This window comes from Bubalus kerabau, chromosome 2, assembly GCF_029407905.1.
Source record: "Bubalus kerabau isolate K-KA32 ecotype Philippines breed swamp buffalo chromosome 2, PCC_UOA_SB_1v2, whole genome shotgun sequence".
NCBI lineage: Eukaryota > Metazoa > Chordata > Mammalia > Artiodactyla > Bovidae > Bubalus > Bubalus kerabau.
In genome coordinates, this window is record NC_073625.1 from 18,644,221 (window position 1) to 18,663,783 (window position 19,563).

The 19,563-nt window shown below is 36.8% G+C and overlaps 1 protein-coding gene and 1 non-coding gene across 13 annotated transcripts in view; both read left to right on the forward strand.

Annotated features, from left to right (window-relative positions):
* The window catches only part of TEX15 (testis expressed 15, meiosis and synapsis associated), a 79,476-nt gene that overhangs the window by 58,851 nt on the left and 1,062 nt on the right, over positions 1-19,563 (forward strand). For 10 of the 12 annotated variants that reach the window (XM_055567146.1, XM_055567148.1, XM_055567147.1 and 7 more), the window contains 4 exons: positions 622-784; positions 4,715-12,078; positions 13,126-13,184; positions 16,641-16,966. In XM_055567146.1, coding sequence (XP_055423121.1) covers positions 622-784; positions 4,715-12,078; positions 13,126-13,184; positions 16,641-16,966 — 7,912 coding nt within the window. Of the gene's footprint in view, positions 1-621; positions 785-4,714; positions 12,079-13,125; positions 13,185-16,640; positions 16,967-17,734; positions 17,793-19,563 lie in introns of those variants that run through there. The other 2 variants (XM_055567144.1, XM_055567154.1) reach the window with 2 other exon arrangements.
* On the forward strand, positions 14,436-14,506 carry TRNAG-GCC (transfer RNA glycine (anticodon GCC)). The gene has a single exon. It is a non-coding gene; the product is annotated as a tRNA-Gly (tRNA).

Genomic DNA, 19,563 nt, shown 5'->3' on the forward strand with positions numbered 1-19,563 from the left:
TGGCAACCCACTTCAGTACTCTTGCCTGGAAAATCCCATGGACAGAGGAGCCTGATAGGCTGCTGTCTATGGGGTCACATAGAGTCGAACACGACTGAGCAACCTCACTTTTACTTTTCACTTTTCATGCATTGGAGAAGGAAATGGCAACCCACTCCAGTGTTCTTGCCTGGAGAATCCCAGGGAGGGCGGAGCCTGATGGGCTGCTGTCTGTGGGGTCGCACAGAGTTGGACACGACTGAAGTGCCTTAGCAGCATGCTCCCACATGTAAGATGTATTAAGCTATTGTTATTTTTCTAGTTGACTTTTCCTCCCAGATAAAATACAATATAGTGGTTCTTAGCATATGCAAAACATTGAAGTTTTAATGGAGAAATACTTTTTTATTTAAACATAGATTGAATCTGTTTCTGCTGATATTCAAAGCCTATCAAGGAAAAAATATGTTGTGGAGAAAGAAATTCATCTTCAAGAAAACTAGAGTTGAAGAAGACAGGGAGAGGGGAGTGTATGAAAGATGGTTAACAAATAGCAACATGGAGTTAAATAGATTTTTTAAAATAGAACCTTATTCAAGTCTGTAAAAATTAATCATCATAAAAATGTTCTTTATCTTCTAGGTATACTTGTATGAATATAATAATCTTTCACAGCCAGTAGATAAACCTAGGCAGTGTCTTCCATATGCAATAGTAACAGTAAAATTTATTGGTCAAAAAGTAGATAATGGACACTTTATGACATCTTTGAGATCCTTCTCAACAGGATTTCCTAAGAAAACTGGTAAGAAACATACATTTTTCTACTTAAGTAGCATCTGTGGTGGTCTTACTGCTAAATATTATTTTCTAATACATCATGAATCTCTAAGCAAAATAGGTGTGCTTTCCCTGGTTTTGATTTTATATATCTAGAATTAATGCTGTAACTACTTTTTACTTCTTTTTCTCAGCGTTGTTTGTGTGATTCTTCCATGTTGATGTATATAACCATAGTTTCTTCATTTTCACATATATATATATATACACACACACACACACACACACACACACACACACACACACTCACACACATAATATTCAATTTTATGACTATACATTATACCTCTGAGTATATTTGGACATTTTGTGGTTTTCTTCATATTCCAAGCATTGCTGTTTTAAACATTCATATAAGTGTCTCAGTGCATATGTGCAAACTTTTCTACAGAGTATATATCTACATCAGGAATGTACCACTTAATCTAGAAACAATGTCATGGTTTTCAAAAGTGGTTGCATCAGTTCAGTTCAGTCGCTCAATCGTGTCCTTGTGACCCTGTGAACCACAGTACGCCAGGCCTCCCTATCCATCACCAACTCCTGGAGTCCATCCAAACCCATGTCCATTGAGTCAGTGATGCCATCCAGCCATCTCATCCTGTTGTCCCCTTCTCCTCCTGCCCTCAGTCTTTCCCAGCATCAGGATCTTTTCAAATGAGTCAGCTCTTTGCATCAGGTGGCCAAAGTATTGGAATTTCAGTTTCAATATTAGTCCATCAGGTTACCTTAATTATTCTCTATCATTGCCAGCATGATATACTTTTTAAAAAAATATTTCTGCCAGACTCACAGATTTGAAAACAAACATATGGTTACCAAAGGTAAAGGTAAGGGGGGGGCGTAAATTAAGAGTTTGGGATTAACATGTATACATTAATATACATCAAATAGGTAATCAGCAAGGATTTACTCTATAGCCCTGGAAACTCTACTCAGTAACCTATACGGGAAAAGAATATGAATAAGAATGGATATATTTATATGTATAACTGAATCACTTTTCTTTATACCTAAAACTAACACAGTATTGTAAATCAGCTATACTCCAATATAAAATAAAAATTAAATTTAAAAAGTTTCTGCCAGCATAGTGAGTGGGATATGTTATCATTATCAGATCAAAAAGAGAATGCTGCTGCTGCTGCTAAGTCGCTTCAGTCGTGTCTGACTCTGTGCGACCCCATAGACGGCAGCACACCAGGCTTCCCCGTCCCTGGGATTCTCCAGGCAAGAACACTGGAGTGGGTTGCCATTTCTTTCTCCAGTGCATGAAAGTGAAAGGGGAAAGTGAAGTCTCTCAGTTGTGTCCGACTCTAGCGACCCCATGGACTGCAGCCTACCAGGCTCCTCTGTCCATGGGATTTTCTAGGCAAAAGTACTTGAGTGGGTTGCCATTGCCTTCTCCCAAAAAGAGAATATTTACCCATTAAAAGCTATTATTTGTCTTTTTCCCCAAGCCCCACACTACCCCTAAACAGTCACCAATCTGCTTTCTGTCTCTATAAGCCTATTCTGGCCATTTCATATGAGTGAAGTCATACATAGTAGCCTTTTGTGACTGGTGACTTTTGCTTAACAGTGTTTTCAGGGCCCAGGCATGTTGCAGCATGTATCAGTACCTCATTCCTTTTTGTGGAATAATATCCTGTTACATAGATACATTACATTGTGTTTATTCATTCATCAGTTGATGGCCATTGGGTTGTTTCCACCTTTTAGCAATTATGAATATTTATGCTAAGAACTTTCTTGTACAAGGTTAGGTGTAGATGTGTTTTCTTTGCTCTTAGGTATATAGCTAAGGAGTCATGTGATCATAGGGTAAGTCTGTATCAACCATTCAAGGAACTGCCAGACTATTTTCCAAAGTGGCTGTACCATTGACATTTACCTTAACAATGTATGTGGGTTAGAATTTCTGCGCTTTCTTGTTTACACTTGTTATTATCTGACTTTGATTATAGCCATTTTGTGGATACAAGGTGAGGTTTTCAGAGTATAAGTTTTATACTTCGTTAAATGTATTCCTAAGTATTGCACTCTTTTTGATCCTCTTGTAAATAGAGTTATTTTCTCAATAGTGATTTCCTTGGGATTTTCTATACGCAAGATAGGGTCCATATGCAAATAGAGGGAGTTTTACTTCTTCCTCTCCAATCTAGATGTCTTTTATTCTTTTTCTTGTCTAATTGCATTGGCTAGAACCTCCAGTGGAATGTTAAATAGAAATGGTAAGAGTGGTCATCTTTGTTTTGTTCCTAAACTTAGGGGTAAAGTGTTTATTTTTCCCCAGTAAGTATCATGTTAGCTGTGGGTTTTTTAAAATGTCCTTTACCATGTAGAGGAAGTTCCTTTCTATTCCTAGTAAGTTGAGTGCTTTTATCTTGAAAAGGGAAATTAATTATCCTTCAGAATCTTAAAAGGTTTTTTAATGTGAATCTTCTTGTGCATTTAGTGGAGTTGGACATCTTTTTGTATTTGTTGACAATTTTTATTTAACCCATGATTTTCTTAGTCATATACTTTGCCCAACTATCTATTGTATTGTCTTTTTATTAATCTTTTGAAGATACTATATATTTTTATGTATTCCAGTATATGGAATAATATACTGTTAGTCTCATCCCTCTTTTTGAACATATTTCCACTATAGCTTACTATAATTGAAAGTATAATCACAATGGTTATATAATTTGGGAATCTTCAACAGAGCTATTTTTTTAACATTTTGTCAAAACTAAATAGCATGTTCTCAGTGATATGATTATGACTTCATATATTATTCATGAGCAGTTTCTCATTGTTAGTCTGTTTTAATAATGGTATTTTCATGGTACTGCTTACTTACGTACCCAATAGCTCAGTTGGTAAAGAATCCGCCTGCAATGCTGGAGACCCTGGTTCAATTCCTGGGTCAGGAAGATCCACTGGAGAAGAAATAGGATACCCTCGCCAGTATCCTTGGGCTTCCCTTGTGGCTCAGCTGATAAAGAATCCGCCTGCAATGTGGGAGACCTGGGTTTGATACATGGGTTGGGAATATCCCCTGGAGAAGGGAACGGCTACCCACTCCAGTAGCCTGAAGAATTCCATGGACTGTATAGTCCATGGGGTCGCAAAGAGTGGGACATGACTAAGTGACTTTCACTTTCACTTAGCTATGAATGCTTTGTGAACATTTTACTTGCTCATTATGCATTTTTATAAGTTCCTTTGTTATTCTGTGAAATTCTTTATGAAGTTTTAGGAATAATCTCTATAAAATTGAAAGAAAATTTGCTTCTATTTTCCAGGTTTTTATTTACATATATTATTTGCCAGAATATTTATTTCATAGTGGAGCAGGGGTAGTGGTTTGCTTTGGCTTCTGGGAAGGATTTTGTGCAAACTTTTTGATCTTCCACCCACCCCCATTTCTTCACCTAATTCCCCTTTCCTTTCTGTTTTTGTTCTCCTGTGGTAGAGGGAAATGAAGCAAGGTAACAGTAAATACAGGGAGATAATTTGACCTAATCATATGTAGACTCTATTATAGAATATCTGCTTGTAGGAAACTAAGAGAAGAAAGACCTAGTCTCTGATAAAAGTATGTTTTTAATTCCTGTTTAATTTTTCTATTTCTTAGTGTTTGTCAGAATTCAAATTTTTATGGCAAAGACATGTTGGTAAGGGGTCTATAAGACAGAATTTCATGCTCCATCATTTATTGGTCAGTTACTCATCCTCTTCTCTTCTTGCTTTTTCTGCTGAGAACATACTTTAATCATCATTAGATTATTTGATAGACTTTTTAGTCAGTGCCACTCATGACATGGTTTACTTGCATTAATAGAGTTGCCTGTAGGAATACTTTTTCTTCCTACTTTTCCTTACTTTCTTATTATTTCCACAGAAAGAACATGCTCTCTGAATAACTGTACAGTGGCCAAAAGAATTGGAAAAGGAAAAGATGCTACTGTCATCTTTGAGCATTTCAGGAAACCTATAGATCCATTTGTTCAGGAAAACTGTTTATGCGATGCATCAGATTCAGAGATAAATCCTTCCAACTCAGATATTTCTAATTGCTATGGAAATACACAAAATGGAAACATTTCTGTGCTTGAAACATACAGTGGACATATGGAGTACAATTCAGCAGAATGCAGAGATACTTCTCAATTACTTGCATGTGATTCAGGCTATTCATTTATTCCCAGTAATACCAGAGAAAGTGTTAATAATGGTGACCTCCTAAATTTGACATATCTTAATGCTATTTTCAGTACTCTTGCTGCTGCTTTTCCCTTTCATAACAATACTGACTCAAGCACAGTTATCACTTCAAAACTCATCAAAGACCCAAGACTGATGAAGAGAGAAGAAAGCATGGGAAAACATAATGCTGTTACAGGTTTAAGTGAGATTTTGCCATTTGAGAAGAGTTTAGATTTTGTTAATTCAGAAATAAACTTGTCATCTATGCCAGCTAATCCTGCCTCCACATCTGAAGGCATGCCTGGTGATCAGACTGTTACTAATTGTTTGGATGCCTCTTGCTTCAGAATTTCTTTGGATGACTCACAAACCCAGGCTCACAACCTGGGCTCTAAGACCTATGATTGTACAGCTCCCAATACAATTACCATGGCAGGACAATGTGAGAACCAGGATGATTTTTCCTTCCCAATGTTTTTGTCAAATGTAGTTTCAGAAGTTGAAATCCAAAAACACAAGGAAGAAAAAGCTCAGAGATCCCAGCAGAGAGACACCATCCCATTTTTAACTGACGAAAGCAGTGAGTCACATGACTCTTATGAATCGGTGAATATTTGTACAGACAAGTACAGTGGTCCCATCTCTCCAGAATCACAGTTTTCTAATTTTAAAACTGTATATGAGACTGGTCACCAAATGTCTACACTTCTTCCACTCCAAAGTGAAGAAAGCATACATGAGTACATTCAAAATACTGGAAAGATGAGAAACTTCACTGAGCCAGAAGACAATGCCAAACATGAAGAAAAGCAAAGTTTGTGGAAAGGAAGTGATCATTCTTTTACTAATAAAAGAATAGATAATTACATTTCTTTGAACCAAGACAACAAAGAGGATGAGAGTCTTGATTATTTGCAGGAAAATTGTGATCAAATATTAATTACTCAAGGATTAGAAAAACCAAAATCTTTGCCATTTACCACAGAGGAGAAGTATGAGCTAGGTCACCTAGCATTGGAAATACAAAATAATCTTACTCCAAGAGTGGAGAAACTTCCACAGAAGCCTCCTAAAAACTCTTTAGAGTATAAAGATAACATTCATACAAATTTTACCATTTCTCAAAAACTAATGGAGCTGAAATTGGAAAAACCAGATCAAAACTGTGTTAGCATTACGGCTGATGCTTTCCAGGAAGCAGAAGACATGCCCCAGACCACACAACTGCCAGCTGTTACTTCATGTCATGATATTAAAACAGCTCATGATGCAAATTGCCGCACAGCTAGAGAACATATATGTGTTCAAAGGAGAAATGAATATGATCCAGTGTCCCTAGAAAACATTCAAAGAGACTGCAAAGAAACTCCTCTAATTAACAGTAAAGGTCAGCGTCATACTCAGTTCTGTATTGCACAGTTGAACAGTGGTGTGCACCTGAATACTGACTTCAGAGAACAAAGAGATAATGATCAAGAAAGCCAGAATGAGGCTGAAATGGAGGACATTGCTTCATCTATAGAAAACAATATAGGGAATATATATGGAGATGGGAAGCAGAGTTTTCAGACACACAAAACAAAATTTTTTACCAACATAGGTGAAAGGAGGGTGAATAAAGATGACAATAGCATTGAAATTCTGAGTTCTGAAGAATTTTCTACTGCTTTTAAGTTAACTAGTGGAAAAAAACATATATGCACTGAGTCTACATCATTAGAAAATGAAGATCCCATTACCGCCATAAAAGAAAAAGATATTCAGAATACTGAAAGGACTGGAGAGCATTTGACTTCCACAGCATTTCTTCAGATTGCAAGTTCTTCGGTACATGTAGCCTCACATGCTGCAGTTGAGATAGCCGATGCTGCAATGCCTGTGGTAAGCACAAATCCTGAAGATCACCAAAGAGGCCAGTTTAAAGACACTTGTTCTGAGAGTCCAGATTTTGGTTTGTTAAGCAAACTTGAGGTTTCTGCTTCTGAAATAAATACAGATAAAAATCGATTCCACAACTCATTTTATCGAACAGTAAGTGACAACTCAGTTCTTCAAAGTTTCAAATTGGATAATGAGACTGAAGTAGGATCAGAAGAGAGTGATGATGCTTTTCCTGTGAGTATTCCACAGGATGCTCATAGCCATGGAAATGTACTTTATGAAGAATTCGAGGACTCCTATGAGGCTCTGAAGTCTCGCATCGATTGGGAAGGTCTGTTGGGAAGCAGTAATGGGGAGATGGAAGTTTTGAAAAGCACCACAAGAGGTGAGAATCAGGACCAGCATTGCTCTGAGGAACACAGTTGTGCTTCTTCCTCTACACAAAATGATGAAGCAGAGCTCGTCCAACCAATTTTACTTCCTGATCTTCAAGTTACGATTACTAATACATTTGTGAAAGGATTCAGTCCTTCTGTTGAGTCCCTTGCATCGGAAGATGATTTCTGCAGATATGTAACTGAAGCCACAAAATCAGAAATAAATGAGGAGGAGGAAGAAGTTCTAGAATTTGATATTCATTCTCAGTGTTCTGCTGAAAATTCAGATCATCCCTCTGAAAGTGAATTTGGTAATATAAGGCAAGAATCTGGACTAGCAAGTAAATCTGAAACCTCACTTTCTTTGGACTTGAGTCATAATATGCATGTGACTCACATGTCTGAAAAACAAAACAGACCTTTGCTAACTGAACCTTCTGATGTCACAACAGTAAACAAGGAAAACAGATGTTCCCTGACAGAGTCAAAAACCAGTGGTGCTGATACTAGAAGTAAGAAGGAGACAGAATCAAGAATTGGCAAAAGAAAGCCCTGTACATCTTTCAGGGACCAGAACATACCAGATAAAAATTTAAGACATCACAAAATTTGTGAGAAGAGGAGGAAGCTAACAAGTCAAGACTCATTGGAATGTTTTTTTTTGTTATCCCAAGAACGAATTAAAACCTTTTCACAGTCAGAAAAACACATTGGGAGTGTCCTGGATATTCTAAATAGAGAAGCATCTTTACGCAAAAGCCAATGTCTTTCCAAAAAACTTGACAGAGCCATTCTTCACTTAAAAGATGCTCACAGAAGAGTTCCCATGTCTTTGCAGCTGATAACTGAAGTGGAAGAAAAAGGAGGGGGCCCTTTACCAAGAGCATATGCAGTAATATGCAATAGTTTCTGGGAAAGTTGTGACCTTCAAGGTTATAGTTCTGTGTCTGAAAGAGGGTATTATTCTACTAAATATTTTCTGTCAAAAAGAAAATACAATATACCTGGAGAGAATAGAGCTTTGGGATTTGAAGTTGATAAATCATTAACTCATGTATCAAAGCACAACTTTTATAGAACAAATAGAGAGAGACTCACAGAGTGCCTTTCTGAAAATGTGTCCGGTGTCTCCAGTAGTCACACAACAATTCACATGAGAGAGTATTGTGATCAAGTGTGTCCAGAATCACAGTTAGCCCTGTGCTCCGTGTCTCAAAGTACAAGTCAGTCAGCTTATACTAACGGCAGTGTGAGAAATCCCAAATCATCAGAACTTCAGCCCTTTTCTAGAAAAACCGGATGTCTCTTTTCCCCAGACTGCCCAGATGAGAAACTAACTAAAAAAGAAAGTGAAACTGATACAGAGTTTTCATCTAACATTAGTAAATATGAAAAACTTGAGAACCATTCAGCACTTGATAATAATCAGTATACAACAAAAGTAAACAATTCTGAGGCTAAAGAAATAATAAGTAAAAGGAATTTGATGTCTTTAAGTTGCATAAAAGAAAACAACATAAGTTTTAGTGTGGACCAAAATTATGATGCAACTTGTATAGCCCACACAAAAGTGGAAACTGACGTAGTTATTTCCGTCTTAGAATCAGAGGTGAAGCATTTTTTCAACATTGATACCTACAAACCAAATAACCGTATTTTATCTGGTTATAAAGGAAACCTGGAGGTAAATTTTCCCATAGAAAAATGGACAACTCCTAAGGAGATCTCCAAACCAGGAATTATTACAGGAAACTTCCTTATGGATCCATTAAGTCAAACTCGGATAACAAGCAAAAAGTCTAACAGTATTCCTCAATTGTTATCAGCCGCTCCAGCGACAGACAGTGAGGGAGAATCTTCAAAGTCTTCCATGGCTAAACAGAGCATTACTGCTGTAGATTTTCCAGCAGTGTCTACCATTGCACCACACTGTCTGCAAGGATGTGGTGGAAACGAACTTCAAAAGACAGAATATTGCTCTTCAAGTAAATGTGTTCATATCGATGGGGATGAAACAAATGTTGAGAATTCTAAGGTGACTGTCACATCAGAAACCGAAGAAAGTAAAGACAGTGAGAGGAAGAAAGTATTTCCCGATGATAGTTTTCTGGTCATAAAAGATAACATAAAGGGCTCTTCTTCCCAAGAAGGTATTGCAGAGAAAGACATTCAGGATGGAAAAATGTGGAAAGATAAACAAGCAGAAAAAGGAAAGGATTCAGTTCCCATGAACATGACTGAAGGATCAAGTGTTAAGACTGAGTACAAAGATCAAAAGAATAAGATATTAGAAGGCTCCTCCTGCTTAAGTGAGAAAACGATGAAAAACAACTTGATTGATTCTCGTGTAAAGATTAAAAAGGCTACTGAGGCAGTCTCTTTAAGAAACATTGCTTCTAATCAGCGTAACAAAAGAAAGAAGGAGGGAAAAGTTAGCCATGACCTTCAGTGTGACTCCTCATTACCTTCAGAAGTAGCCTGTGACTCCAAACCAGGCATTACAGGGAGGAATTGTATGCCTCATCTGCGTGGCCAGTCTGAACCTTCCAAAGTCTCTCCTCCTCTGAAGAAGAAGTCTACGTCATACATGAATGAATTCAAAGAAAAACATTGTCCAAGTAATAATTTGGCTCCTACAGTTAAGCTCACTCAAATTTTGAGGAGGGTAGATGAAACATCATCTGTACAGATTCTGCAGGAAGAAAGTGAAGTTTGTCAAAATATTCTTCCTTTGTTTGTTGACGCTTTTGAAAGAAAACAAAAATGTTCATTTAAACAAATCTTGATTTCAAGAGACCTGTTGGTAGAAGAAAACCTGTGGTGTAACTGCAGACACAGATTAAAACCGTGTGCTATTGACTCCTTGGTAGAACTCCAAATGATGATGGAAACTATTCAATTCATTGAAAACAAAAAAAGGCTCCTGGGAGGTGAACCAACATTCCGGAGCTTGCTCTGGTATGATGAGACACTGTACAGCGAGCTGCTTGGCAGACCGCGTGGATTTCAGCAACAATCCAGTTTCTATCCGGCTTTTCAATGCAGATTAAAATATAATGCCTTCTCTGAGCTGCGAAGCTATCATGATCAATTAATCGAACTGTTTGAAGAAACCAAAAGGGGAAACAATTCATACTACGCATACTTAAAATACAAGCGACAAATTGATGAATGTGAAGCAGTAATGAAGCAGGGTTCAGATTGCTTTGACTTTTCTCTTTCTGTGCCATTTACCTATGGAGTTAACTTTGGAGATAATTTAGGAGACCTAGAAACCTTGAGGAAAAGTACATTAAACCTGATCAGTATGTATGGGGACTATTCCCAAATTGATTCCTGTCCAGGAAAACAAGACCATCTGTGGATTATCTTAGAAATGATCTCCTCAAAAGTTAATTTTATCAAGAGCAATGAGACAGTAAATATTAAAATAGCTCTTTATGGTCTGGAACATATCTTTTTTGATGCTTCAAAAAGTCTTGTTTGGAAAGAAAAGAGACAGTCTTTCTGCAAAAAATACTCAGAAAGGAACAAAGAAATGGTACTTAGAATGAATCGATGTGCAGTTTCTAAGTTGCAGAAGATATATGATACATTGTCTAAAGATTTAAGCAGTGAACAAATTTCCACTATTGGACTTGAGGAGAATTCAGTGATTGCTTCCAGAGAGTCCAATGCTGTAGTAAACAAAGCAACAATTAGCATAGAAAACTCTAGGCTTAATGGTACTTTGCTTTCACATCCAGATATCTGTTGTGTTAGTGAAATACTAGATCAAGCTGAATTTGCAGATGTGAAAAAATTACAGGAACTCACTTTGAGATGTACTGATGACTTAGAAATTTTAAAAAAATATTTTCAGTTGCTGCAAGAAGAAAACACAGATGATATTTTTATCACTGAAGAAAATAGTTTGTACATGATGGAAAACTACAGCCATAAGGCAGTAATTTTAAAACCTGAGGCCATTGAAACCTATATTGAAATCGTCATGCTCTCAGAAACAATTCACTTTCTTAAAAACTCAGTGGCAAAGAAACTAGACAAGCAGAGGTTTCGAAGTATGCTTTGGTTTGATTTGTCACTTCTTCCTGAACTGGTTGACTGCCAAGAAAAAATGACTTCTTTCTCATTTCTAAAAGGTAATCCAACAGATTGTCTTTGGAAGGTGATAGAGACTTCTATTTCTGAGCTTAAGAAAGATCTGGATATTATCTACAAATATAATGAAGCTGTTAACTGCTCCTATGCTGTTTGTTTGCTGTCAAGAGAACTTGAAGAACTTTCAGAAATAAAAAACCTTCTTACGAAGTCGGAGTATTCCATTTCCACATACATCAACTTTGTGCCATATATAGCATCCATAAATTATGGAAGCACTGTGACAGAATTAGAATACAACTACAGTCAGTTTTCCACACTGCTTGGAAGTATAACAGCCACCCCTCGGAAGGATTTAGGGAAAATGGTCCATATTACAAAAGTCATGAAAACGATTGAACATATGAAGATAATATGTGTTAAAAATGCTCAGTTAACCATTTCCTTTATCCTTTGCCAAATGCTGCACAACAGAAAGAAGACTTTCCAACCAAAGAGAAAGAAAAATGCGAATAGTCATATAAAATGTAGGACGAGTATCAAAAAGTCCAGTACCTGTGAGAAGGTGCCTTTAGTTTCAGAATACACAATTAAAAATGTTTCAAATTCCTCTAAAAAACGACCTATCACTGTAGACAAATGTGGAGACTCTCAGGAACAAGAGAAACATACTGCTGTTCCCAGTTGTAAAAAACAAAAGGTAATGAATGTTTTAAAGTGAGTTTTGTAAGTCTAAGAGAGCGAACTTGTTGAAGCAAACAAGTATGTAGTTTACAGAATTGTAAAAATTGAGAATGCTTTAAATGTTGCCTTGCAAAATGAATTTACTAATTAAACTATTAGATTAAACCATTCATATTATCTGTAAAATGATATGAATGACTGTGTATATGAGAGATGCCTTAACAAATGTCTATCTTTAAACTTACAAATTAATTATTTTATTAGAAAACGCTTCTTGGAAGGTTGTGAATTTTAATAATTGCTTAAGAGAAAGTCTATATTATGAGTGAGCTGTATTGAGTGAGTGGCTAAGTATTTACTGAATAGCTTCTGTACAACAAGGCTATACTTAATGTTATAAATATTAAAAATTGACAGTGAAGTCTATGTTCTTGACCATTATCACCCACACAGAGAAACAGTAGCAATATTTTAAAATATTTAATTATGAAGGAGTTAGAAGTTGTCATACATAAGTACATTTTGTTTAACAAAATTTATACAGCATTTATTAAATAGTTGGCAATGTTCTAATGACTGTACAAACATTAACTGTTTTTATTTTTCACAAAGTGCTTTTTTCATGTTTTTTCAATGATTTAAAGGGGAGAGGTTCTAAATATAGTTATAAGTAGTAAGTCACTGGGTCTTAGGAAAAAAGTACTGTTTTATAGAATAAGAAAGAAAAATCCACACTTGACCGACATTACGTACCATGGGGAGCTGGGTGACTGACTTACTGAGAAGGAGATAAACAGAGCAGGCTTCCTACTTGTTGTAAGATGTGGGTAAAGAGAACGTTGCTAATTGCTTTTTTACAAAATTTTTCCAAACATTTTTCAAATACGAGACGTTCAGCAGAGTCACCGATTTTTAAAGGAGAGGATCATTAATGAAGATAGTTTCAGATGGGTGTTTTAGAGGATGACAGAACAAGCAATTGCAGATGTCTAATAAATAAAATAATTAATATATTGTACTTTAAACCATCAACAATGTAGGTTTTTGTATTTTTTAAACATAGGTTAGCATGAAACATGTCACAGAAATCAAAAGAGAAAAGTCAACATTCAAGCATGCAAGGTAGGAGTTGCCATCAGCCCTGTTTGATGAAAAATTGAATAAAATTGAGCATTTATTATGGAGCAATACTTGAGCATTTACTTACTACCTCTTTGGGGTTCTACATGTAACTTCAGGGACAAGAGTGTGCTAAGGAGGGGGGAGGTTGTTTCAGTCTCTTCGTTTGAATTTCATTATTCATCAAAAGGGATGTCCCATGAAAGATGTTTTTACAGTGATTTAAAGGGTAAGGAGTGTCTAAGTTCAGTTAAGAGTAATAAGTCAGCTAGGGCTTAGAAAAGAGTGATGCTTTACAGAATAAGAAAGTAAAAGTCATATTTGACAGACATTATTTAATGAATTGATGGGGCTTCGTAACTGGCTTAGTAAAAAGAACATCAGAATGGGACAAGTGATCAAATTGAGTTTTTTAAACTTGTGAATTTCACAGACCTGTCAAATTTCAAGACTGGTTTAAAAGATACAAATTGCCAAGTTATATTACTGAGAACTTAAGTCAAACATACACATATTATACTACTGTTCCATGAAAGGATTGTATTAACACCACAGTACAGAAAGAACATGACTTCAAAATGCTAGATCTTTAAATACTTTTTTAATTCGTTATTTTTAGTAAAAAACTGCATTACTTATATTTTTCTAATTTTGACATGAAGTAGCACCACTGGACTTGTTGACCATTCTCGTTTCATTCAACTCTGTAAGATTTTCAATTTATGACAAGCTGCATTTTTACCATTTTTTTCCATCCTATGAAGGAAAATGAATAATAGAAACGAAAAAAGATAAGCATGTCATCTGTCTTGTTTGGTTTTGCCTCTCTAAATACAATCTTTTATTTACTCCATTTCTAGAATCTTCTGCCTGGCACAGATGACTCTGTGAATAATCATGGAGTGGCATAAAGATGAATAGGCTCTCAGAGGCCCTTCCCTGGTGGTCCAGTGGCTAAAGACCCTGTGCTCCTAATCCAGGGGGCCTGGGTTTGATTCCTGGTCAGGGAACTAGATCCCGCATGCCACAACTAAGACCTGGTACAGCCAAATAATTAATTTTTAAAAAATGAATAGGCTATCAGAAGGATAACAGAAACCAGTTCTGTAACCATCTCAGTTCTGTTACTAAGTAGGTACTTGCTATTCAAAGAATCAAACTCTGCCTCACTTGGCAGGGGAATGAATTCTAATATAAAGTCAATATAGGGTGTCATTGTCATAGAAGAACATTCTCTAAGAGTGTGCCTTAGGTGCATGGGTGGTTCAGTGGTAGAAATCTTGCCTGCCACGCAGAAGGCCTGGGTTCACGTCCCAGCCCGTGCAGCCACAGCATCCCCTTTACTGCTCTTGTGGCTCAGCTGGTAAAGAATCCACCTGCAATGAGGGAGACCTGGGTTCGATCCCTGGGTTGGGAAGATCCCCTGGAGAAGGGAAAGGCTACCCACTCCAGTATTCTGGCCTGGAGAATTCCATGGACTGTATAATTCATGGTGTCGCAAAGAGTTGGACACGACTGAGTGACTTTCACTGCACTAAAAGGACAGATTATACAGGCAACTGCCAATCTGTAAGGTTGAGACGCCACTGAAACATCTTTGGAAATGTGATAAAATCAAAATTGCACTTTGTGGAAACTGTCAAATATTATATTGATGACAATGCAGGTTGTCATTCAAGTGCCTTTTAAGGAGGCTGAACTAAGTAAAATAAGGGGCTTTTAGTTTCATGAGTGGGGTATACAAATTCCAGGCCAAAGATGAATTTGTCTTGACTGTGCAAGAATGGTCACCTTTATCTTTCAACTTGTTCTTTTCCACTTGTAATTCAAAGAATTGGTTGAGACACCAAAAATTATAATTACCTTGGGGACCTATTGAACTCTCTTGTTCTGAACATTCCATAATGAATGCTTCCTTCAGACTTCATTGAGACTGTCTCATTTAGATAGGAATGCCAAGGATGTTCAGTTGGCAAGAAATTTTGGAAGTCTGCTTCTCCTATTCTTGACCTTAAACAGACAAAATACTTCAGTCATTTGTGAAAACAGAAGATAATCTTTGAGCAGGGAGTCACAGCTGGTGATTTCACCAGCTCTGTGTATCACTAGGCTGGAGGTATATGAATTAGAAACTACTGCAAAAAAATTAAAATCAGGAAATGTCTGAAGCATAAAATAATTTATTACAGTATTGACAGCACTCTATATTTTCAGATGTATTGGAAAAATATTTGAAATGTGGAATGTATCACCTTCAACATGAAAAGTAGCCAAATTCAAATCAAGGGAGTAAAACTGGGGAAATGTTTCTTGTATAGTGCCAATACAAAGAGAAAAATGTGAAATCTTAAGAATTCTACCAAGTAAAATTTTAAAATATGTCTTTATATTGAAATTTTGTGACTGTATGTTTACAGTTGTTTGTATGTATGTATGACACGTAACAACCCACTCCAGTGTTCTTGCCTGGAGAATCCCATGGACGGAGAAGCCTGGTAGGCTGCAGTCCATGGGGTCGCACAGAGTCGGACACGACTGAAGCGACTGAGCAGCAGCGGCGGCGGCGGCGGCGGCGGGACACGTAACAGGACTCTGAGATCTCATTCTGAAAGTGAAAATGAAATAGGACCAGATTCATCTGACAGTCTGAAAAGAAGCCACATCTCTCCAAAACAAGTTGAAACTCAAAGATCAGTACCTTTAATGAACCTGAAAGATTCAGAAGATGAAATAGATTTAACTAATATTTCATTTGCTACTTCAGAAGATTTCACCGGACAACAAGGGAACTTAAGTAGCACAAAGAAAAGAAATAGAAATCTTAGTGCTGCTCAAACAAAAAGTGAGAAGAAAACTTGCTCTGCTTTGGCAATTTTTGACCAAAAAAGTATAGATGACACATTTTCAAAAGACCAGGAGATGCCTCCACAGAAATTTCTTAAAAATCCCCCAGATACTGCAGAGAAATCCTGTCCCTCAGACATAAAACCAGGAACTGATGCTTCTCTGAATGCATCAGAACCTAGTTTTGTTTTGTGAGTGATAGCCATGCCACTTTAGAAATGACTGACTTTGAACCTTAGGATAATGAAATATGAAATTCATCCATTAGTTATACATGCACCAGTTCTCCAGAACCCATGCATATCCAGAACAAAATTCCTGTTGTGCAAATAAATAAAGCACGACCTGCAAAAACTGAGTCAAAAGAAAAATACATGAAGGACACATTGAATTTCAGTACTATACCCGTAGAAGCCTGAGAACATCACCCTTAATGTGAATCAAACAGTAGAATACTCTTTGTCTGAAGAACAGAATTCAAAAGTCTTAGCTCAGAATGCTGCCACATACTTGAATGAAATTCCACAGTCTACATATACCCCAAAGTGTGACTCTCTCTGGGTGCTCATTTGAAACTTCACATCCTTACTATTCTTGGTGTGTTTATCGTTACAGCAGCGGCGATGGCAGTTCCACCCCCCAGACATACCAGGGAGTAACATTCTATGAAGTACAGCCACCTGTTCCTGGGATGTTGACTGCAGTTACAAGTAATTTTCAGAATACCCCTTCTCATCTTTTGTGCTCTCAATATTTTGGATACTTGGCTGGGGAACCACAAGCAAATGACTTTGTGCCAGTGAATGACTATTTCCCACCTCAAATGCCTGTCTACAATTTTCAGCAGCCAGTTTTTTCACAGTATACTCCCCATCAACCATTTACTCCGTACCCTTGCTCTCCTGATTTAGATGTGCTTCTAGAAGCTCCTTGGACTTACGGTGAGTTTCACAAGCCTTAATGCTTGCTTTCTAGAGTTTTCACTTTTATCTTTGTACATTTTGTAAGTGGAATTTACAGCAAGTGGTGAGATAACATTTTTCTGTGAAGGCTTGTAGAATTGTTTAAATATCAGGCAGTTGAATTATGTTGTCAGTGGAAACCTAGTTATCAAAGACTGAGAGGAAAAAATAAGTAATATCACTAAGCTGTTCTTCAATAAACCCAGCTTCAAGGAATAATAGTTAAGTAAATTATAGTTAATGAAATATGATGCAACCATTGAAGGGTTTATAAAAGTTTCTGGTGACAGTTTTCAAAACTGTATCATATAAATTTACTTATGTAAATAAATGGTTAGAAATACTGAAATAAAATACACTAATAGTTTAACTTGTCTCACTGAGTGATAAAATTTCAGGTTTGTGGAGAGTGTTCTTTATTTCCTAGGTTTCCTATTGTGAACATACATTTTTTGATAAATGGAGGAAAAAATAAGAGTAAAAAGAAGGTAGAAAAGGGAACTTCAATCAGATATATAGTATTCTAATATAATATCGTGGCCTAAGTGAATGGAAGTTAATTGAAGTGTATTGGTAGAGCAACTTGGTAGATTGCCACTGGAACTTGAAATTTTTTTTTCTGAAACAATTCTGCTTGTAGAATATAGTTTTAATTAAAATGAAAGGCATATTTACCATAGTTAAAGCAAACTTTGAAAACAATTATTAATAGTTCTGCAAAAACTACAATTATCCATTGGCACACAGAGTCGGACACGACTGAAGTGACTTAGCAGCAGCAGCATTCTACCATCAGAGGTACAAGGTACTGTATGTAATCATCTCTTAATGTCTTAAACGGGGAAATAAAAGATTTTCTTTTAAAGTGAAAAGTTGTTTCTCAAGGAAAATCATAGTTTTGTAAGTTGTGTGTGTCTTCAGATATAGAAGGTGAAAAATACCACTTGCAAATTAAGCCAAAAACTAGTTTTGAAGCTTTGATTTGACTTTTTGCCTCTACTTGGTATTAACTGCAATATAAAAGAAGGAATAAAATATATTAACACTATCAAGGGTTTGTATTTGTTAAAATAGAGAGTTCAGTAAACATGTTGAGAGACTTCTCTGGCGGTCTAACGGTTAAGACTCTGCCTTCCAATGCAGGGGACGTGGCTTTGATCCCTGGTCAGGAAACTAAGGTCCCACATGCCATGGTGTGTGGCTAAAAATTTAAATAAATAAATTGCTGAATTGTGTTTTTTTAAAAAGTTCTTTCTCAATCCTGGGATCTCTTACAAACTAAAGGAGAAAATTTTATTGAGTGGATTATCATTCATTTGTCTGAATAGGGAAAGTTAGGGTAGTTCTGTTTCTAATTAGGAAACCTCATCACAGCAGCACCTGTATATTGGAGTTGCCACCAGTGCCCGTTAACCTATAGGACAAAACTCAAATAGGTTAGGTTGGAATGCAGGGCCCTTCACAGCCCTGCATACACAACCTCATTTCCCCTCACTTCCACCTCTGTATTCAAACCACAGTGAACTCCTTACTGTTCTCTCCTGTGACCGTTCCTCTTGTATTTCCATAGTCCTTTTGTGTGCATTTCTCACACAAAAAAAGTGTTATGTGGTGGTGTGATTATCTGTGTATCCTTTCGTTCCCATCCCACTCCACCAAGTAAGTTTAAACAGGATTGGAAAGTTTTCACCTAAATCATAGCCTGAAAAAAAACTATAAAGGAGGAGGGAAAGAAGTGGGGGAGAAGGTATATGACTATGCTTTTTCCTTTTTGCTCAGTTTGATACATTGCTGTTGCTGCTTTAATGATAAATACTGATAAACACAGTGTAGTAGACATGGCAAACCTATGAATTAAAGAAGACATTTGAAATGTCAGAATAGGAAATCTTTAATGTAGTTGCTCCATAAAGGTTTTCATAGTTTGAACTTTATTGTGTTCTTAATAATTATTGTGATGCTAAAAAAGCTATCTCTGGAATCAAATCCAGCTTTGATTCTCAAAATTTTTAATTGTTACCACTTTGACTTGTTCATTTGCTAAAGTTGTGTCCAACTCTTTGTGACCCCATGGACTGTAGCCTTCCAGATTCCTCTATCCTCCACTATCTCTGGAGTTTGCTCAAATGCATGTCCGTTGCATTGGTGATACTGTCTAAGCATCTCATCCTCTGTCATCCCTTTCTTTTCCTGCCCTCAATCTTTCCCAGCACTGGGGTCTTTTCCAATGAGTTGGCTCTTCCCATTGGGTGGCCAAAGTATTGGAGCATCAGCAACAGTCCTTCCGATGAATGTTCAGGGTTGATTTCCTTTTGGTTATATTTGGTTATATTATTATTATATTTAGTTACATGTTTCCTTTGGTTATATTATAACTCAGTTGGTAAAGAATCTTCCTGGAATGCAGGAGACCCAAGTTTGATTCCTGGGTCAGGAAGATCTGCTGGAGAAGGGAAAGGCTACCCACTCCATATAGTCCATGGGGTCGCAGAGTCAGACACGACTGAGCAACTTTCACTTCACTTATATTGCTGCTAAGTCGCTTCAGTCATGTCCGACTCTGTGCAACCCCATAG